At 50.7% G+C, this 13,727-nt stretch overlaps 3 protein-coding genes across 3 annotated transcripts; all 3 read right to left on the bottom strand.

The window, feature by feature from the left end:
* Window positions 1-899: 899 nt before the first annotated feature.
* Window positions 900-7,240, bottom strand: Pmar_PMAR001151 (hypothetical protein; the record flags this gene model as incomplete). Its single annotated transcript, XM_002780511.1, has 23 exons — window positions 900-1,010; window positions 1,057-1,158; window positions 1,206-1,381; window positions 1,428-1,544; window positions 1,804-1,919; window positions 1,960-2,692; window positions 2,786-2,867; window positions 2,917-3,016; window positions 3,111-3,218; window positions 3,464-3,531; window positions 3,576-3,677; window positions 3,725-3,853; window positions 3,929-4,044; window positions 4,097-4,219; window positions 4,400-4,467; window positions 4,512-4,607; window positions 4,772-4,881; window positions 4,924-5,021; window positions 5,079-5,199; window positions 5,495-5,595; window positions 5,644-5,681; window positions 5,817-5,953; window positions 6,008-7,240. 23 exons carry the CDS (start codon window positions 7,238-7,240, stop codon window positions 900-902), a joined length of 4,185 nt encoding a protein of 1,394 aa, XP_002780557.1.
* Window positions 7,241-7,508: 268 nt separating this feature from the next.
* Pmar_PMAR001150 (hypothetical protein) lies at window positions 7,509-9,571 on the bottom strand (the record flags this gene model as incomplete). Its single annotated transcript, XM_002780510.1, has 5 exons — window positions 7,509-8,932; window positions 9,130-9,246; window positions 9,299-9,366; window positions 9,408-9,505; window positions 9,551-9,571. The coding sequence occupies 5 exons, from the start codon at window positions 9,569-9,571 to the stop codon at window positions 7,509-7,511; spliced, it is 1,728 nt and encodes a 575-aa protein (XP_002780556.1).
* Window positions 9,572-9,691: 120 nt separating this feature from the next.
* Pmar_PMAR001149 (electron transport oxidoreductase, putative) lies at window positions 9,692-13,671 on the bottom strand (the record flags this gene model as incomplete). The annotated part of the gene is made up of 23 exons (XM_002780509.1): window positions 9,692-9,850; window positions 9,900-10,005; window positions 10,053-10,140; window positions 10,187-10,261; window positions 10,305-10,374; window positions 10,434-10,544; window positions 10,596-10,685; window positions 10,740-10,810; window positions 10,854-10,965; window positions 11,011-11,060; window positions 11,104-11,170; window positions 11,219-11,270; window positions 11,528-11,673; window positions 11,715-11,765; window positions 11,812-11,958; window positions 12,150-12,220; window positions 12,264-12,346; window positions 12,400-12,563; window positions 12,613-12,726; window positions 12,771-12,863; window positions 12,907-13,038; window positions 13,088-13,302; window positions 13,584-13,671. The coding sequence occupies 23 exons, from the start codon at window positions 13,669-13,671 to the stop codon at window positions 9,785-9,787; spliced, it is 2,262 nt and encodes a 753-aa protein (XP_002780555.1). The 3' UTR covers window positions 9,692-9,784.
* Between the last annotated feature and the right edge of the window lie 56 nt (window positions 13,672-13,727).

Here is a 13,727-nt window from a genome sequence, read left to right as displayed (position 1 = left end):
GCCACCACTTTCGAAGGACCTACCCGTCCACTACAAGATCTACAAGCGCAGAAAAGAATGAGGAGCGGGAAGAGGGCAGCGGCGGCTCCGATGAGGACGGGAGAATCCAGATTAGACCAGGACCACCCCGACTTGTTCATCCGATACCATGTCTCGAAGGACGAGACCTGATGAGATGGGCGCTCGAAGCAAGCGAGTCGTTGCACGACTGCTACGTTGAGAATGCCCGCTTGCATTATAGTGCCACCCGAGATGTCACCGTTCTCTACCCAGCACAGCTTCCAGAACCTGTGTAAGTTCGGGCTGAGGCCGTTCAACTTCACCGGAACTGCTCACAATGGAGGTCGGGTGAACAGGAGGAGGGTATCACTAGGATCACTAGTGTTAGAGAAGGCATAGTCACGACCACCGTTGGTCGCTGGGTAAGACACACCTGTTGATGACTGCAGTGGGTTTTGCTCGGACGCTTGCCAACGAGAATTCGTAGCAAAGAGGGAAAGGAAAGGATATCGCACATGTTACCATCAATTCCAATAGGAGCTCGCTGAGCACTCCCCGAGGGAAGATCTTCACACCCGTCTTCTTGACCGAGCAACGCAATGAGGACGTCTCCGTTCTCCATACCACTCCTGATGCAACATGTGTGAGATCAGAGACTCGGGCATGCACACTTACCCCTGTAGGTTGGTGATGATGCATGGCAGTCTTTCATAGCAATTCTTAACCTGATGCGGTTGAGGCCCAGCTATCGTTAGAGTGCCAACATCGACTATGTAGTGGTAGGTGCCTGTGAAGCTCAGAGCACTCCAGCATAAATGATACAGACCCGCTGGTGCTGTGACTGGCTCGGTTCCCCTGACGATGATAGTCGACTATGAGCAAACACGTTGGCTTTGACTCTACCATGAGTAGTAGGTGCCTTCCTCCGTAGTGGCGACTCCTACCGCGCCGTTGGGAAAACCTGTGATGCCCTTGGCCTCACCAGTAGCACAACTTGCCGTCACTTTCATCTGAACCACCACCGCCACTCGAAGATTCGTGTGGCACATTGTGTACCCTGTCTGTGGCGGCGAGACCGAAGCCTTCCACTGGGCCGATAGTGCAGGGGTTGTTCGGAAAACAGAAAAAGGCTTGACTCAGCACTTTGGGCGATCTAACCTAAAACAGGGAAAATCACACTTGACGTGAACGAGGAGTTGTTTTACTAGAAGTACAGCAGCTAGGGAGTTGAAGTTCGCGGATCCCGTCGAAGTGGGGTCCAGGACCTGATCACGTCGATTCAAATCCTCTCTGTGAGGCCAAGCACTCGCCTCGTATTGCGGATCCACACATGAGCCCGACGTCGCTGGTCTGCTGCAAAGACACAGGAAATATTGCCCGCCTGAATGGGGACGTACTCGACCGATCAGGATCACTCCCCGCCTCACCGGGCAGAGTTAAGATGTTCGCTGTGTCTGAAACGGTCGAGCCTGGGGGCTCAGCGAACTCGAAGTCTCTGCCGTTAGCGCTTGGCAAGGACACTCCCTGGTTCGGCACACCATCACCTACGCATCCTCATCCCTAGTGACCACCACTGATATCGTGTTACTCACCCACAGTTCGAAACGCCGGCCCACAACCACGACTTGTTATTGCGATTCTATCACTGATGAACAGTTTGCCGAGGAGATTGCGAATCACACATTTTTCAAACGCGATACAGGAGACCATCTGCAACCTAGTAGGAGGCAGCGACAATGCGCCGTACACTTGTAGAACGCCTGAGTCGAGAGCAATACCCTCAGGGAAGCATAGACACCTTACCGAGATGGACATTGAAGTGTTCCTGCTTAATACAGGGCAAACCACCACCACACCAACAGAGGGAGTAATCACCAGCAACTAGCGGCCAGACCGGCTCCTCCTCGCCCCAGGTGTATCTGGGCAATGGTCGATCTATGAAAGAGCCGTTGCCCCTACGTTCCTTCCAGTTGAGTAGCTGAGCTTCTGCCGTCACCTGGGAAACCAGGTACTGATATTCGCTCAACAACAGGGCCCGTGATGAGGTCGGCAGAGAGGGGCGCGTCAACCCCCGCCATACCGGCTCGTGAGTACCACACCTGGTGAATCTCTGGGAAGTCGTTCCCGGCGTCGTACCAGAGTAGATCGCTCGCAAGGGAGTCCAGTGTTCGCCCATATGCTTGCAACACTTCATCGTGTACGTCCATGTCGCCAACTGAGCAATCTGTAGTAGCAGAGACGATCACTCTGTCGTCCCCTCGAAGACCGAGACCTCCGACATCTCGAATGTTGCAAGGCGCTCCAAACTTGCACGTAAACGTTCGACCAGTGATGGGGCCTATGACCCGGACCGAGCCGACGGTTCCCAGGAAGTTGACGCCGATGATTCGCGACTGGCAGTCGGAGGCCTCATTCGCGGTACACCAACACAAGGAGTAGGAACCTCCTTGAGCGAAGATAGGGCTGGCCCAAGAGAAGGTCTGTGCCGGATAAGTAGTGGAAAGATAGAGAGGTAGTGTTATCGCCGAATCGGGAAAACCCGGCGCCCCAGGATAGTCCCGCTCTGAGGTCGGTCGCCAAGACGAACATGAACCTGGTATTGCTGCTAGACGATCGTATTCAGCGATACCACTGATCCCTGTGAGAGTGATAGAACAGTTCCTGCCTGCTGTACAGTAATAGACCCCTGTATCTGAGGCCGGCGACTATCATAGTGCGTCTGTGAGCACAACAAAGAAGATGATCCAGTCTGTGGCGCTCCGTCGGGGGGATTGCGTCGTCTTACCATTGATCACGGAGACTCCCCGAATATACAGGATCCCTAGGTACAGCGAGTAATCCCTCATTTGGGTACAGGTCTCGGTGCTCTAAGGTAACGAAGATAGAGATGCAGGACGACAGAGGGGGCGATCTCACTGATGATGGGTCATCCGGGCACCAGCACAGGTCGTAGACGCCACCGGGTGCAGTCACAACGAGCTCTTTTGGCTCCTCTCCAGAGACCTCCTCTTCATACCTGTATTCTATCCCATACCAGAGAGCATTGCCCCGTGATGTGGACAAGGAATGGTATGCTCGATGATTCCTCACGTAGTTATGCAAATGCTTACCAGGTGAAGTTGGTGCCGTCGGCGGTCCTAGCGAAACCCTCGAGACCCACAACGCTTTCGGATCGATCCTGGCATGCTTCGTAGCTCACGAAGAGGCCGGCATGATATCTAGAGAGTTCACTGCTGTTCAGGATACATGTCGACTGCAATACTCATAGCAGCTGAGTTCAATGATGCAGCACCATTGCAATACTCATCTACATATGTCTGATACAACTGCCACAGCTCATGTGATGATAGGCAACAAATGTTTCAGTTTGACGAGCGTTCTAACCAAAGCTGCGCATCTGTCGAAATTATTCAGACCAAACGAAGGAAAATTATCAGTGAGAAAGAGAAGGAATGATGCCTACGGGCTCTCCTCTGCATCTCCGCAGTGTAGTTCATCCACGTAGCACCACGGGCCGCGGGGATCCAGGGCCTAGAAGCACATGGTCATCGATGAGGGCAGATGGGGGCTCCTACTAGTGACGTTGCGGTACTCTGAGGGTCTACTTTGAGCACCGACATGCAGAGGGATCCTGTTGTGCCGATCACAGGATCAAGTACACCATTGCATTCACACACCTGAGAGTCGGGGATGAGGACATGCATGGTGAAACTGGAGAACTCACGCGGCATGCGCTTCCGAAGCTCCTCACGACGAGGCCGTCACCAGGCTTGAGGTCAAAGCCTGTAAAGCCAGAGATGGTACAGGGGCCACCAGCAGAGCACTCCACAGACTTCCACAGGGGAGTAGGTCCCTGAGGTTCAACCATGTGAGAGAATCGATGATCTCAGCGGGAGGGAATATGATGATGGAGCTCAGGAGTTCCCACCTTCGTGTGGACAGTCTGTCGGCGGCCCCACATAGCATCGTCATCGATTGTATAGATCAAAGCATTCTCGCCCATGACGGGATCCGCAGTGGAGCAGTAGATATCGTGTAGAGTGCCTGAGAGACTCCAGCTCGAATAGCGATCGCTCTCCTTGATCGCTCAGTTTACCTGGCCTCAGGCTTGGTAGTCTGAGAGTAGTTTGACCACCAAGGGGTAGTGTTACTATCGCATTCACGCCTTCGAGTTGGACGGTCTCGACAGAGGGGCTCTCTGGCCGCACTTGGGAGAGACCTAAAGGAAGAAACTATGGATCGCCAAGATTATGCTGGATAAGTGGAATTTGTCATTTTAGTATGTCCATCTGATAGGAGAGTACATATATGGAAACTAAGACCAAAACGAACTGTGGTAAAAACTGTACTAGTTTTCTTGGAGTAGATGACGATGCAGTCCACTCAAAGGAGGCCGTACCATCCTGCCCATCTCCACTGCTGGCATCGAGTATCCAAGGTAGAGCTACGCAAGATATGTTTGCTGCCCTGAAATACTCTAACAATCGGGATTGAATCTAAGGTGACACTACCGGTCAACATTCACGAATAGGTCTATGGATGCATAGTTGCTTTCGATGCGCGCCATTTCCAGCGCGGGATACGGCGTCCACGTGGAGTTATTGGGCCTACGGTAAAAGGAAATCATGAAAAACCATAGAAATTTTTCGGAAATTCTCTATTCTTTCCATGATTTTGCCTAGAAATGATAATAAATTTCTTGATTTATTGGTGATGATTTTTCTTTGAAAACATCCATTTTTCAAAGGTGATAAGACGGCAATAGGCTCACAAAGGATCTTCCTCAGCATCACAGTAGATCTCGTAGGTACCGGCTGAATCAATAGTGAACCGGTCGTCGTCGATGAGATCGACTTCAACTTGAATACGAGGGATCAGTATCTGGTCAAGAAGATAAACACCGATACAGCCAATGCTGCTTACTCGAGAGAAGACTCCTCCGCTCCGTATTGCTGTCCTGTCAGGCATTCTACGACTAGCCGACTCTGTGAGGGAGTCGATTGCAATGCACCAAACCATGGCTGAGGACAGGAACAATTCATACTAGGCTCGTAATGGAGTGTTATGCTTATCGTTACCTGGACCCGTTACAGAAACTCCCGCAACAAGCTTCAAGGCGTCGACAGTTGCACGCAGTTCCTCAGTGGTAGAGAGCGACAGCATGAGAGATGCCGCATCGTCCTCGGCCAGCGTTCGAACCTTATCACATAGTGGCGATCAGTGTTGTAATATATGTTCGCTTCCCTCAGCCAAGTTCAGGAGTTTCCTCACTCATCATGAGAGTTCACATAATGAGATTCTCCTAAAACTTTCTCGGAATTTCCCTATTGTCACCAACACATGTAGTTGATCATGTGCATATTTTTCCACACTGATAGAAAAACCGAACGTAGGTTAATACTGAGTCAGAACCCCTAGACCTGATGCCCTCTGACAGCACAGCTGGAAAGCTTTGATTATCCTATATGGAAGGACGATGTCAAACAGGCCCTACCTCGCGCCGAGTAGCGTCTATGGCCTCGTCAGGCGATACACCCGAGCCACTGGCAGATATGGTCATACACCAGAAGGAGTAGGCGGTGTCAGGTTGGGCGCCTACATCGAGGAAATGGAAACGTTACCAGTCACGACGACGAGACATACCTTCCCGTATGTCTATAGAAATGTCGTTAGTGAGCCTACTGCCTGTGGGCACAACTAGGGCGGAGATCTGAATTCGACCTCAGTCGGTTGCTCTGGCGCTTCCCCTGTGATGGGATCGTATGGTCTGTTCAGCGACACGTTGAGCAGGATGCTACATCTGTGAGGTCCCTCACCTGGCCATACAATAGGCTTTGCCCTCAAGGTTCAATCGGATGGTCATAAAGATTCTCGATGCCGTCACGAAGCCCCCACGTATGCTCGCCACGGGGTAAGTTTGGATACCACAATCGAAGCATCCCGTCGTAGTTATCTGTCAATGATATAAGCCCACGAATAATCAGTTTGGAGCTGCTCTCCGCGCTACCTCGGCCATTCGAGTGGTTATGTCGTCTAAGGGTGTGGTGGAGCCGTCAGGCCCATGAACTGTGCAGTAGACTTCGTAGTCAGTTCCCGCCGACAGACCGTCTTGAATGTCTATCGTCTGCAACTTCTCTGTAACCACCCGTATTTGGTGGAAAATGACGGAGGTGGGATCCAAAGCCGAGACCAAAGCTGGCGGATTGTCGCTGCTCTCAAGCAACTGGCAGTTGGCTTGGTCGACTTCACCCGGGGTGGCCGTTCCCTCTATCCAGAAAGCGATTCTCCCGCAGTTCAATGTGTCCCGGCACTCTTGTCTGCACCCTTCGATATCAGTGGTGGTTGTGAACTCAATATGAGCTGAAGTTGTTGAAGGGATGTTGCTGTTCACATCAGAGTCATCCGCATCTACCCAGGTCTCGTCGGTGAGCTCAGTGACGTTTATGTAGTAGTCCGACTTCTCAATTTCTTTAGAAGTAGGAGTTCGCAAACGGTAGAGCGTGTTGATCGGAAGACAGTAAACTCTAGCTCCTACGGTAGTGATATTTATGTCCAAAGTTATCCAGCTTGATCCCGCCCTAACTGCTTGGATGCGGTAGTCGGGCGCTAGGGTGGAGGCAGTCTGGCCACTGCCATCCATCCCTTCGGCCAAGTCGGTTGTGTCCACAGTGTATCGACAATAGACTGTTCTGTTGGTCACAGGATCATCTGTCCACAACCATTGTGCATTGACGGCGGCCCATGCCTTATTCCTATCCCTCCAAGGACAGCAGTCGCTCTCTATGGGGTACTCGACTGCCATGGGCCAACTAGCGTCATTGTAGCTTTGGGCGAACCATGAATTCGCGAATTGACTTGTACACCGCCAATGCTCGGCAGTACTGATGACGAAATTAGGTAAGGCCAGGATCCAGGCGCCATAACTCGGGTAGATGAGCACCGTGTGGCCAGTGTCCACCTCGACCCCTTCTGTTGGCTTGTTGTTTGTCGCTCGAATGGCGATCACATCGCCATCCACGAGGTCAGAGGCCAATCTGAAAACTTCAACGCCCGAATTCACGCCCTGTATTTCGTAGTTGGTGTTGAGATAGTAGATGTCCAGTGTCGGGTCCGTGGGAGCTAGATCGCCGTTAATGTAAATATCGACATCTGTGTCCCCCTCGGCAAAAGCTCTAATAGGGATACTGACCTGTTGCAGGGAAAGCCTGATAAGTTGGGCTAATAACGCCGCTAGAAACATGTCAAAATGCATAAGTAAAAAAGGGAGAAACTTGAGATACAACTAAAATGAAATCTTAATGATCAAGCTATGACGAAATCCACATTACACTGCAAGCTGGAGTGAACAATGCAGTCACCGAAATCGAACTTATACTACTCAAGTGCGGCGGCGAAATTCCCACAAGTTTCGGGTATTCCAAGGCTCTAGCCACGCCAAGATGGCATTCAACAGCAACGCATAAGAACAAGGCATGTGATAATCGACACTGCGCGGTCCATGGGACAGTTCACAGCTCATCTTCATTTCCATTTATGGTGACGCCCGATTGGGTCCGACCAGGATCATATATCTTCTCGAATAGCTTAGCAGCAGTTGCAGCTCGAACACGGAAATCTTCAGTGCCCGGATCGGCCCTGTCGCCGAGGACCAAATCGGCCACTCGCCTTCTTGTCACGATAACATGCCATTGCCATAAACCGTCGTGGATCTCCTCTATCGTAGCAATACCATCACCATTCATGTCCCAATAGGCGATCGAATCCTCTGCTCTCAGCTCCAGTAGCGATGCAATAGACTCGTCAGCAAGGCTAGCCCCCTTGCTGAAGGCCAGCCTGGCGTCAGGGTTACGTCCCGGCTGTCGAAAGTGTTCGGCCGCTGGACTTGTCTTCAACCAGTGCAAAAGTTCTATTGAGCTCAGCTGATCGTCATTGTTGCGGTCTACTGCTTTGATTATCTCCCTGGCTTTCTGACCAGCAGCTTTACCACCATCGAGCTTCTGGTCCGTCCACCTTCCCCCTACACCGAGCGTTACTGTGGGAGCCCAACGATCCCACAGGCAATCGCCAAACTCCGTTGACAGAGACAGCCGTGGTAGGAGGTTTCGTATGTAACGAGCCGACATTGGTATCGGTATATTGAACGTGACGCTTGTCGTGCACGTGTTGTCGGACACACTGAGCGTCTCATGCATCATCCCTGGCGGAAACAGAATACCTTCTCCTGGCCCGAGGGTGTATTCATAGTCCGGCTCGAATGCCCTGGTCGGATCTCTCCTGATACCACCATCGAACTCGTCGAACATTTGCGCTATGGAATCGACCTTAGGCATGGTCATCAATTTCCACTGTTTAAAACCGTTCAGTTGTACTGACATTACGTTGACGCAATAAGCATCGTTATGCGCTAGCGTGCCGGCTCGAGGTGGCTGCAGCCAAAATTCCATACTGTCAGCTGCATGTTGTTCAAGTGCCTGATGCCTTTCTGCCAACCACGGGAGGTTCTCCATAGCAATTCCCGAGGGAAACAGGATACGCTGAACTGACTCTTTCATATCTCTCGTCACACGATCCTTCACATGCCACACATAAGGTGCCGCTGTCGCCTGGTCGCCGATACGCCCGGGCTTCTTTTCAGCCCAGCCGGGTTCCCCCAGAGCGACCCTTTTATCGTAGCTCTGGTATTGCTTCGACATTTCACCCTCAGGCCATCTCCTGGCGAAGTCTCGGCAACTCTCATTCACTAATGCCCAGCCCAGACCGGCTGTCTTGAACACTGCTGGTTGACCCTTCCTGACGAGATCCACGAAGTCCTCAACAGACACCTTGTTGTTAAACACAGGCAACTCCTTTACTAGGAAATCTCGCGGTTGCACTTCGTCGAACGGATCAGAAGGCCGATGCCCTCCCCCACCGTTCGCCAGAGTGAAGAAAGCTACAGTGAGAAGGAGTAGCATTCACAAGCTGCTGAAAAAGTCTCCCCTCACACGTTCAACACAACATGCCAGAAATCACACACTCTACGATGGAGGAAGACAGCATGCCTTCACTATCATATCTTGCATCCATATACCGTCACTATACCTGTCACACGATAAGTCGTAAAAGACCCTGAAAGCATCTCCCCCTCACAATCGAGTGTTTCCTTCTCCACCTGCACACAAGTAAGACCATCAGTTTTGAGATCCCACCAACACGTGGCTGCAGTGCTCAGCGGCGCCCCGTTCTTCTGCATGATCACACACGTAACTTGACACCATACACACGTTAGTGCATCTGCATCAACACCCTGTTCCCATACCAATGTATTTGAACGGTTTATCGAGCTTTGCTAATTCCTTCAAACACGAATCCAACAGCTGATTGCACCTACCCAAATCAGTGCAAGAAGCCCCACATAGCGACTGTACCATGCGTTAACTTTCTCCTTAGAATAGATGGCATTCTGAAGAGTATGGTCCATAGCATGCTTCACGATTTCTTGAACGTTTTCCGACATATACTCTTCCTATCAACAACTCCGAATCTTAAAGCCCAAGGCTGTCGAGCTTACCTCTCCTTCCTCGTCAGCCATGTTAGTCTCGCTTAGAGAGAGTCTTAAAAATGCACTGAGAAATGTGCCGAAACTCCCACTCTGAATTCACCACACAACCACATAGGTCAACTCTCGAGACTTTCTATTCAGTTGCCAAACACCTTATCCGTAATGGGCGCCAGAGTGCGCCTTTGTTCAGCAATACACACATCGCGATTCAGACAGAAACAGGGTCAACCACATCACACACCCTCAGAGCTTAGCAGTAAGCTCAGGAACGATCTTATAAAGGTCACCAACCAACCCGTAGTCCGCGACCTGACATCGACACCATTCGACCCTAGCTGATGCCTAAAACAAAACCTACGTGGAAGATCGGAGCCTCAGCATCCTTATTGATAGCAACAATGCATTTGGAATCCTTAATACCCGCAGTATGCTGGATGGCACCAGAAATGCCAATTGCGATATATCTGACCGGAATGTAAATTAGAGCCTTCCATCATTCAAGTCAACCTACAGCTGTGGCGCTACAACTTTCCCGGTCTGCCCGATCTGCAAGTCGTTGCTACAGTACCCGGCATCCACAGCAGCTCGTGTGGCCCCCACTGAAACAGTACCAACTCCTCTACCAATCAGGACCGAGTGACGTACATGCAGCACCGAGTTTTTCAGCGAGAGGGTCCAGCACACTGTCGAAGGTCTTCTCATCTTTCAAAGCCCGACCGCCTAAGAGCACGGTGTCACCACGACTTTGAGATTTCAACACTACCAGCCACCACAACTTGGGCAGTTTGCAGCATGGGTTTCTCGGTAGACTTATCGGCTTCACTTAAGAATTTCTAAATAAAAGCGACAAGTCGACATCTCGGCCATTCACAATCAACCGCTGAATCTTTACAATGCTAGAGGTAGCCGCATCTATCTCCGTCTTGATAATCTCAGCAGCAGTCGTGGCGGCATCCTGGGGAGCCTCAGCAGGCTCGAATGCAGTTGGACGAAAGATAAGCACCTAAACATAACTCTTCTCGAGCAGCACTTGAGTTCATCCCAATGCTACTACCTTCACGGGATCCGTAGACTTGACAGTAGCAACAACATTGCCAGCATACATCGGCCTCTTAAAAGTGTCGTTCGAAAGCACCTTGATGACCTACACAAAGCAAAGGTAAACAACTCTCTCGAGTATTAACACATCTATTCTTACATCTGTGATAGGCTGTGTGTCCAAGACAGCAGCTGCGCGCGGTAGGGAATCTCTCATAACACTACTGTTACCTTGAATAGGAACTACCTCCCTCAAACACTAGGAAGAACGTACCAGCGACCACATAAGAGGCCCCCATCTCCTTCGACAGTTTCACAACAGCATTTGCGAAAGTATCCGCTGCAGGGTGCTCCAAAGCGGCATCGTCGGGATTACAGTGATACACCTACACCTCCAGAGACTCGCCATAAACCACGGCTCTCCAGCTGACCTTCTTAACCCCCGGTAGTCGAGCTGCAGCCTCAGCGGCTTCTCGGGGACCTACGAACAAATCGACAACATCTCCCTCTCACATAATGCCTACCTCCAGCAATCATAACAGAGAGCTCCTCATGCAACTGACTAGCTGCTGCAGCTGCACATAGGGAAGACTAAGGCGGCCGATGACCATAAGGCGAGGTGTAGCCTCTGAGATTTACCTTTTCCAGCTTGCCTCCTCTTTGTTCAGCAACGAGAAGCGTAGAAAACAGCCTCCGAACGGTCGAACATCCACAAACCCCTCGAGCTATTGTACTCCCACTTACTACACTCGATACTCTAGCGGCTGATGATAACATGACTTGCGTAAAAACTCGGTAAAAAATATCCTTCGAAAAGCTCATACCACTCCTTCCCCGAATCATCCCAACCATACCCCCTCAACTACGATCAAATAATAACATAGACCAGCTTTCCTCGTGAATCACATCCAGCATGGACCAACTCTCAACAATCGAGGAAACACTTACGCTTCCTCAGGCTTCTCCCCAACCCTTCTCACAGTGACTTGTGCATTACTACTATCAGAAGATCCTCGACCAGCTCGAACACGTTTGAGCGCCATCCGGACAGACCTCTCCATCGCTGCTACCTCTGCCTTAGCTTTCTCAATAACCTATCACACCTTGCAACGAGCCTGCCCACTGCCCCTCCTACCTCTCGCGACGCTCGGCCTAGTCCGAACGACATATCTCGGCAGACAGTGACCTACAATACAACCTTCAACGCGAGAGCCACCGCTGAGGTGAAGTACCTTAGAGCCGTCAATACGAGCAGCCTTTCCCAGTGGGTCGAGAACAGAAACTCCTCCAATAGAGTGCTTTGCGATAAAGGCACCAAAGCGTTCCTTGTCGGCTACTCCCGACACGTTTCGTTGAAACTCAGCGGCCAACACCCGCTCCTGCGGAAAACATAATGCCATCGCCTACCCTGGTCAGAATTGGAATCTATGTTTGGTGAGCTCAGAAGTTTTCACATATGAAGTATACAAAAACAAAAAAAAACCGAAAAAAATTCTCAGAATTTTCATATTCTCAGCATTACATATAATCAACCATGAACAAATTTTCCCATCCCAGTACGGATACCCACCCGAGCTCTCTCCGCAACTTCCGCGGCTTTCACCTTCGCTTCATACTGCATCTTCTTCCGCAAAGCTTCCTCTGAAGCCTACATCCTGCATTCACACACCACAACGCCCATCACTTCGCATCCTGCCCAGTTCCACTGCTTGCAGTTGATCCCAAGCCTTCTTTTCCTCTAACTCGCGAGTTCTAAAAACCTCATATCTGTTCAACACCATCAGCATCAACCTCACAAACTGCCAACCTCTTTAGCTCACGGATTCAGGCCCTGTTCGAGAAGCTCCTTCTTTTCCTCCTCAAATTCACTCAATTTTTTCAGCTCCTCCGCATACCTCTGGTCATTACGTCGCTTTATACGTGCCTTACTCGCCAATAAGGATCGCCTCAGGCTCAGCACCCTAGCCTGGGCCTGCTCTCCCATCTAACACACATGCTACCCTTAACAATAACGCTACGCCTCCTAAGCTCACCTGACGCCGTATCTCATCATTTTCTGCTTCTTTCGCTCTCACAGCCTGCTGCCTATCGAACAACCGCTTCCTGACAGCGACTTGAGCCTTCCTCACTTCAGCCGCTACAGTAAACTAAGAACAACTCCATGAGCAGCATTGCGATGAAAAGACTTCACATTTCGCTCCGCTTCCAGCCTCTGTTGAGCCTCTTCCTCCTCAAACTTCGTTCGCTCACGTTGAACATCTCGGTGTGCTCTTTTCAGCTCATCCTTGCACACATACAGACCAACTACACACCCCCATCACCACCACCTGCAATTTCCTAGCTGCTACAGCTGCCGTCATCGAAGCCTCCATACTGCCGAGTTCTGACTGCTCCCTCGTCGCCAATGCTGAGCTCTCCAAGCGATGAACTTCTAACAACGCCAAGTCTCGAAGGTACTCCTGAAAGTCCCATCAGCAACCTTCAACATCACCTGACGAGTGAGTCTACATGCTCAGTGACGAGCCTCCACGCCGACTCCACACGGCTCTGCTGCTCCCCGACCTCTTGCGGCTTACTGAGCTCACTTCTAGACAGTTTACTCAGCTTATTCTCTTCCATCTCGAGAATTTTCCGTGCCTCTTCTATTCTCACCGACTTCACCTTCACAACGTAACGTAAGCTCTCGAGCTCCCGCACCAACGCTCTATCTCTTCTCCGCTCGCCTAACAAGCATAGAACTGTGAATATCTACACTGTGCGTAAAGTCTAATACAAACTTCCATCATCATCAAACTAACCGCTATCACGATATGGCTTGGATATCATTCAACGTCATGATTAATAACATCAGCTGTAGCCCGCGATGAAAACCGCAGTAATTGCTAGGGAAGACGAACTACACTACTACGTGTAGATGAGAGCTAATGATCAGGCATTCCAACCTCTGAAATTATGGTGAATGACACCCGCACGAATCTAAAGGCGTAGTACTCAATAAACTCACTTCGTTTATGGACTACTAAGCTGCTCCCATCTTCTGCCGCCTCTTCAGCGTCCAGCTCTGGGCTCACAGTCGTGGTATCGCATTGCATGAAAATGAATCACTGTTAATGATGAAGTCATGCAAGAAAATTGATACCACTCTCTG

This window comes from Perkinsus marinus (assembly GCF_000006405.1).
Source record: "Perkinsus marinus ATCC 50983 genomic scaffold scf_1104296944404, whole genome shotgun sequence".
NCBI lineage: Eukaryota > Perkinsozoa > Perkinsida > Perkinsidae > Perkinsus > Perkinsus marinus.
Note: the sequence above shows the minus strand (reverse complement) of the source record. Positions and strands in the feature narration are given on the sequence as shown.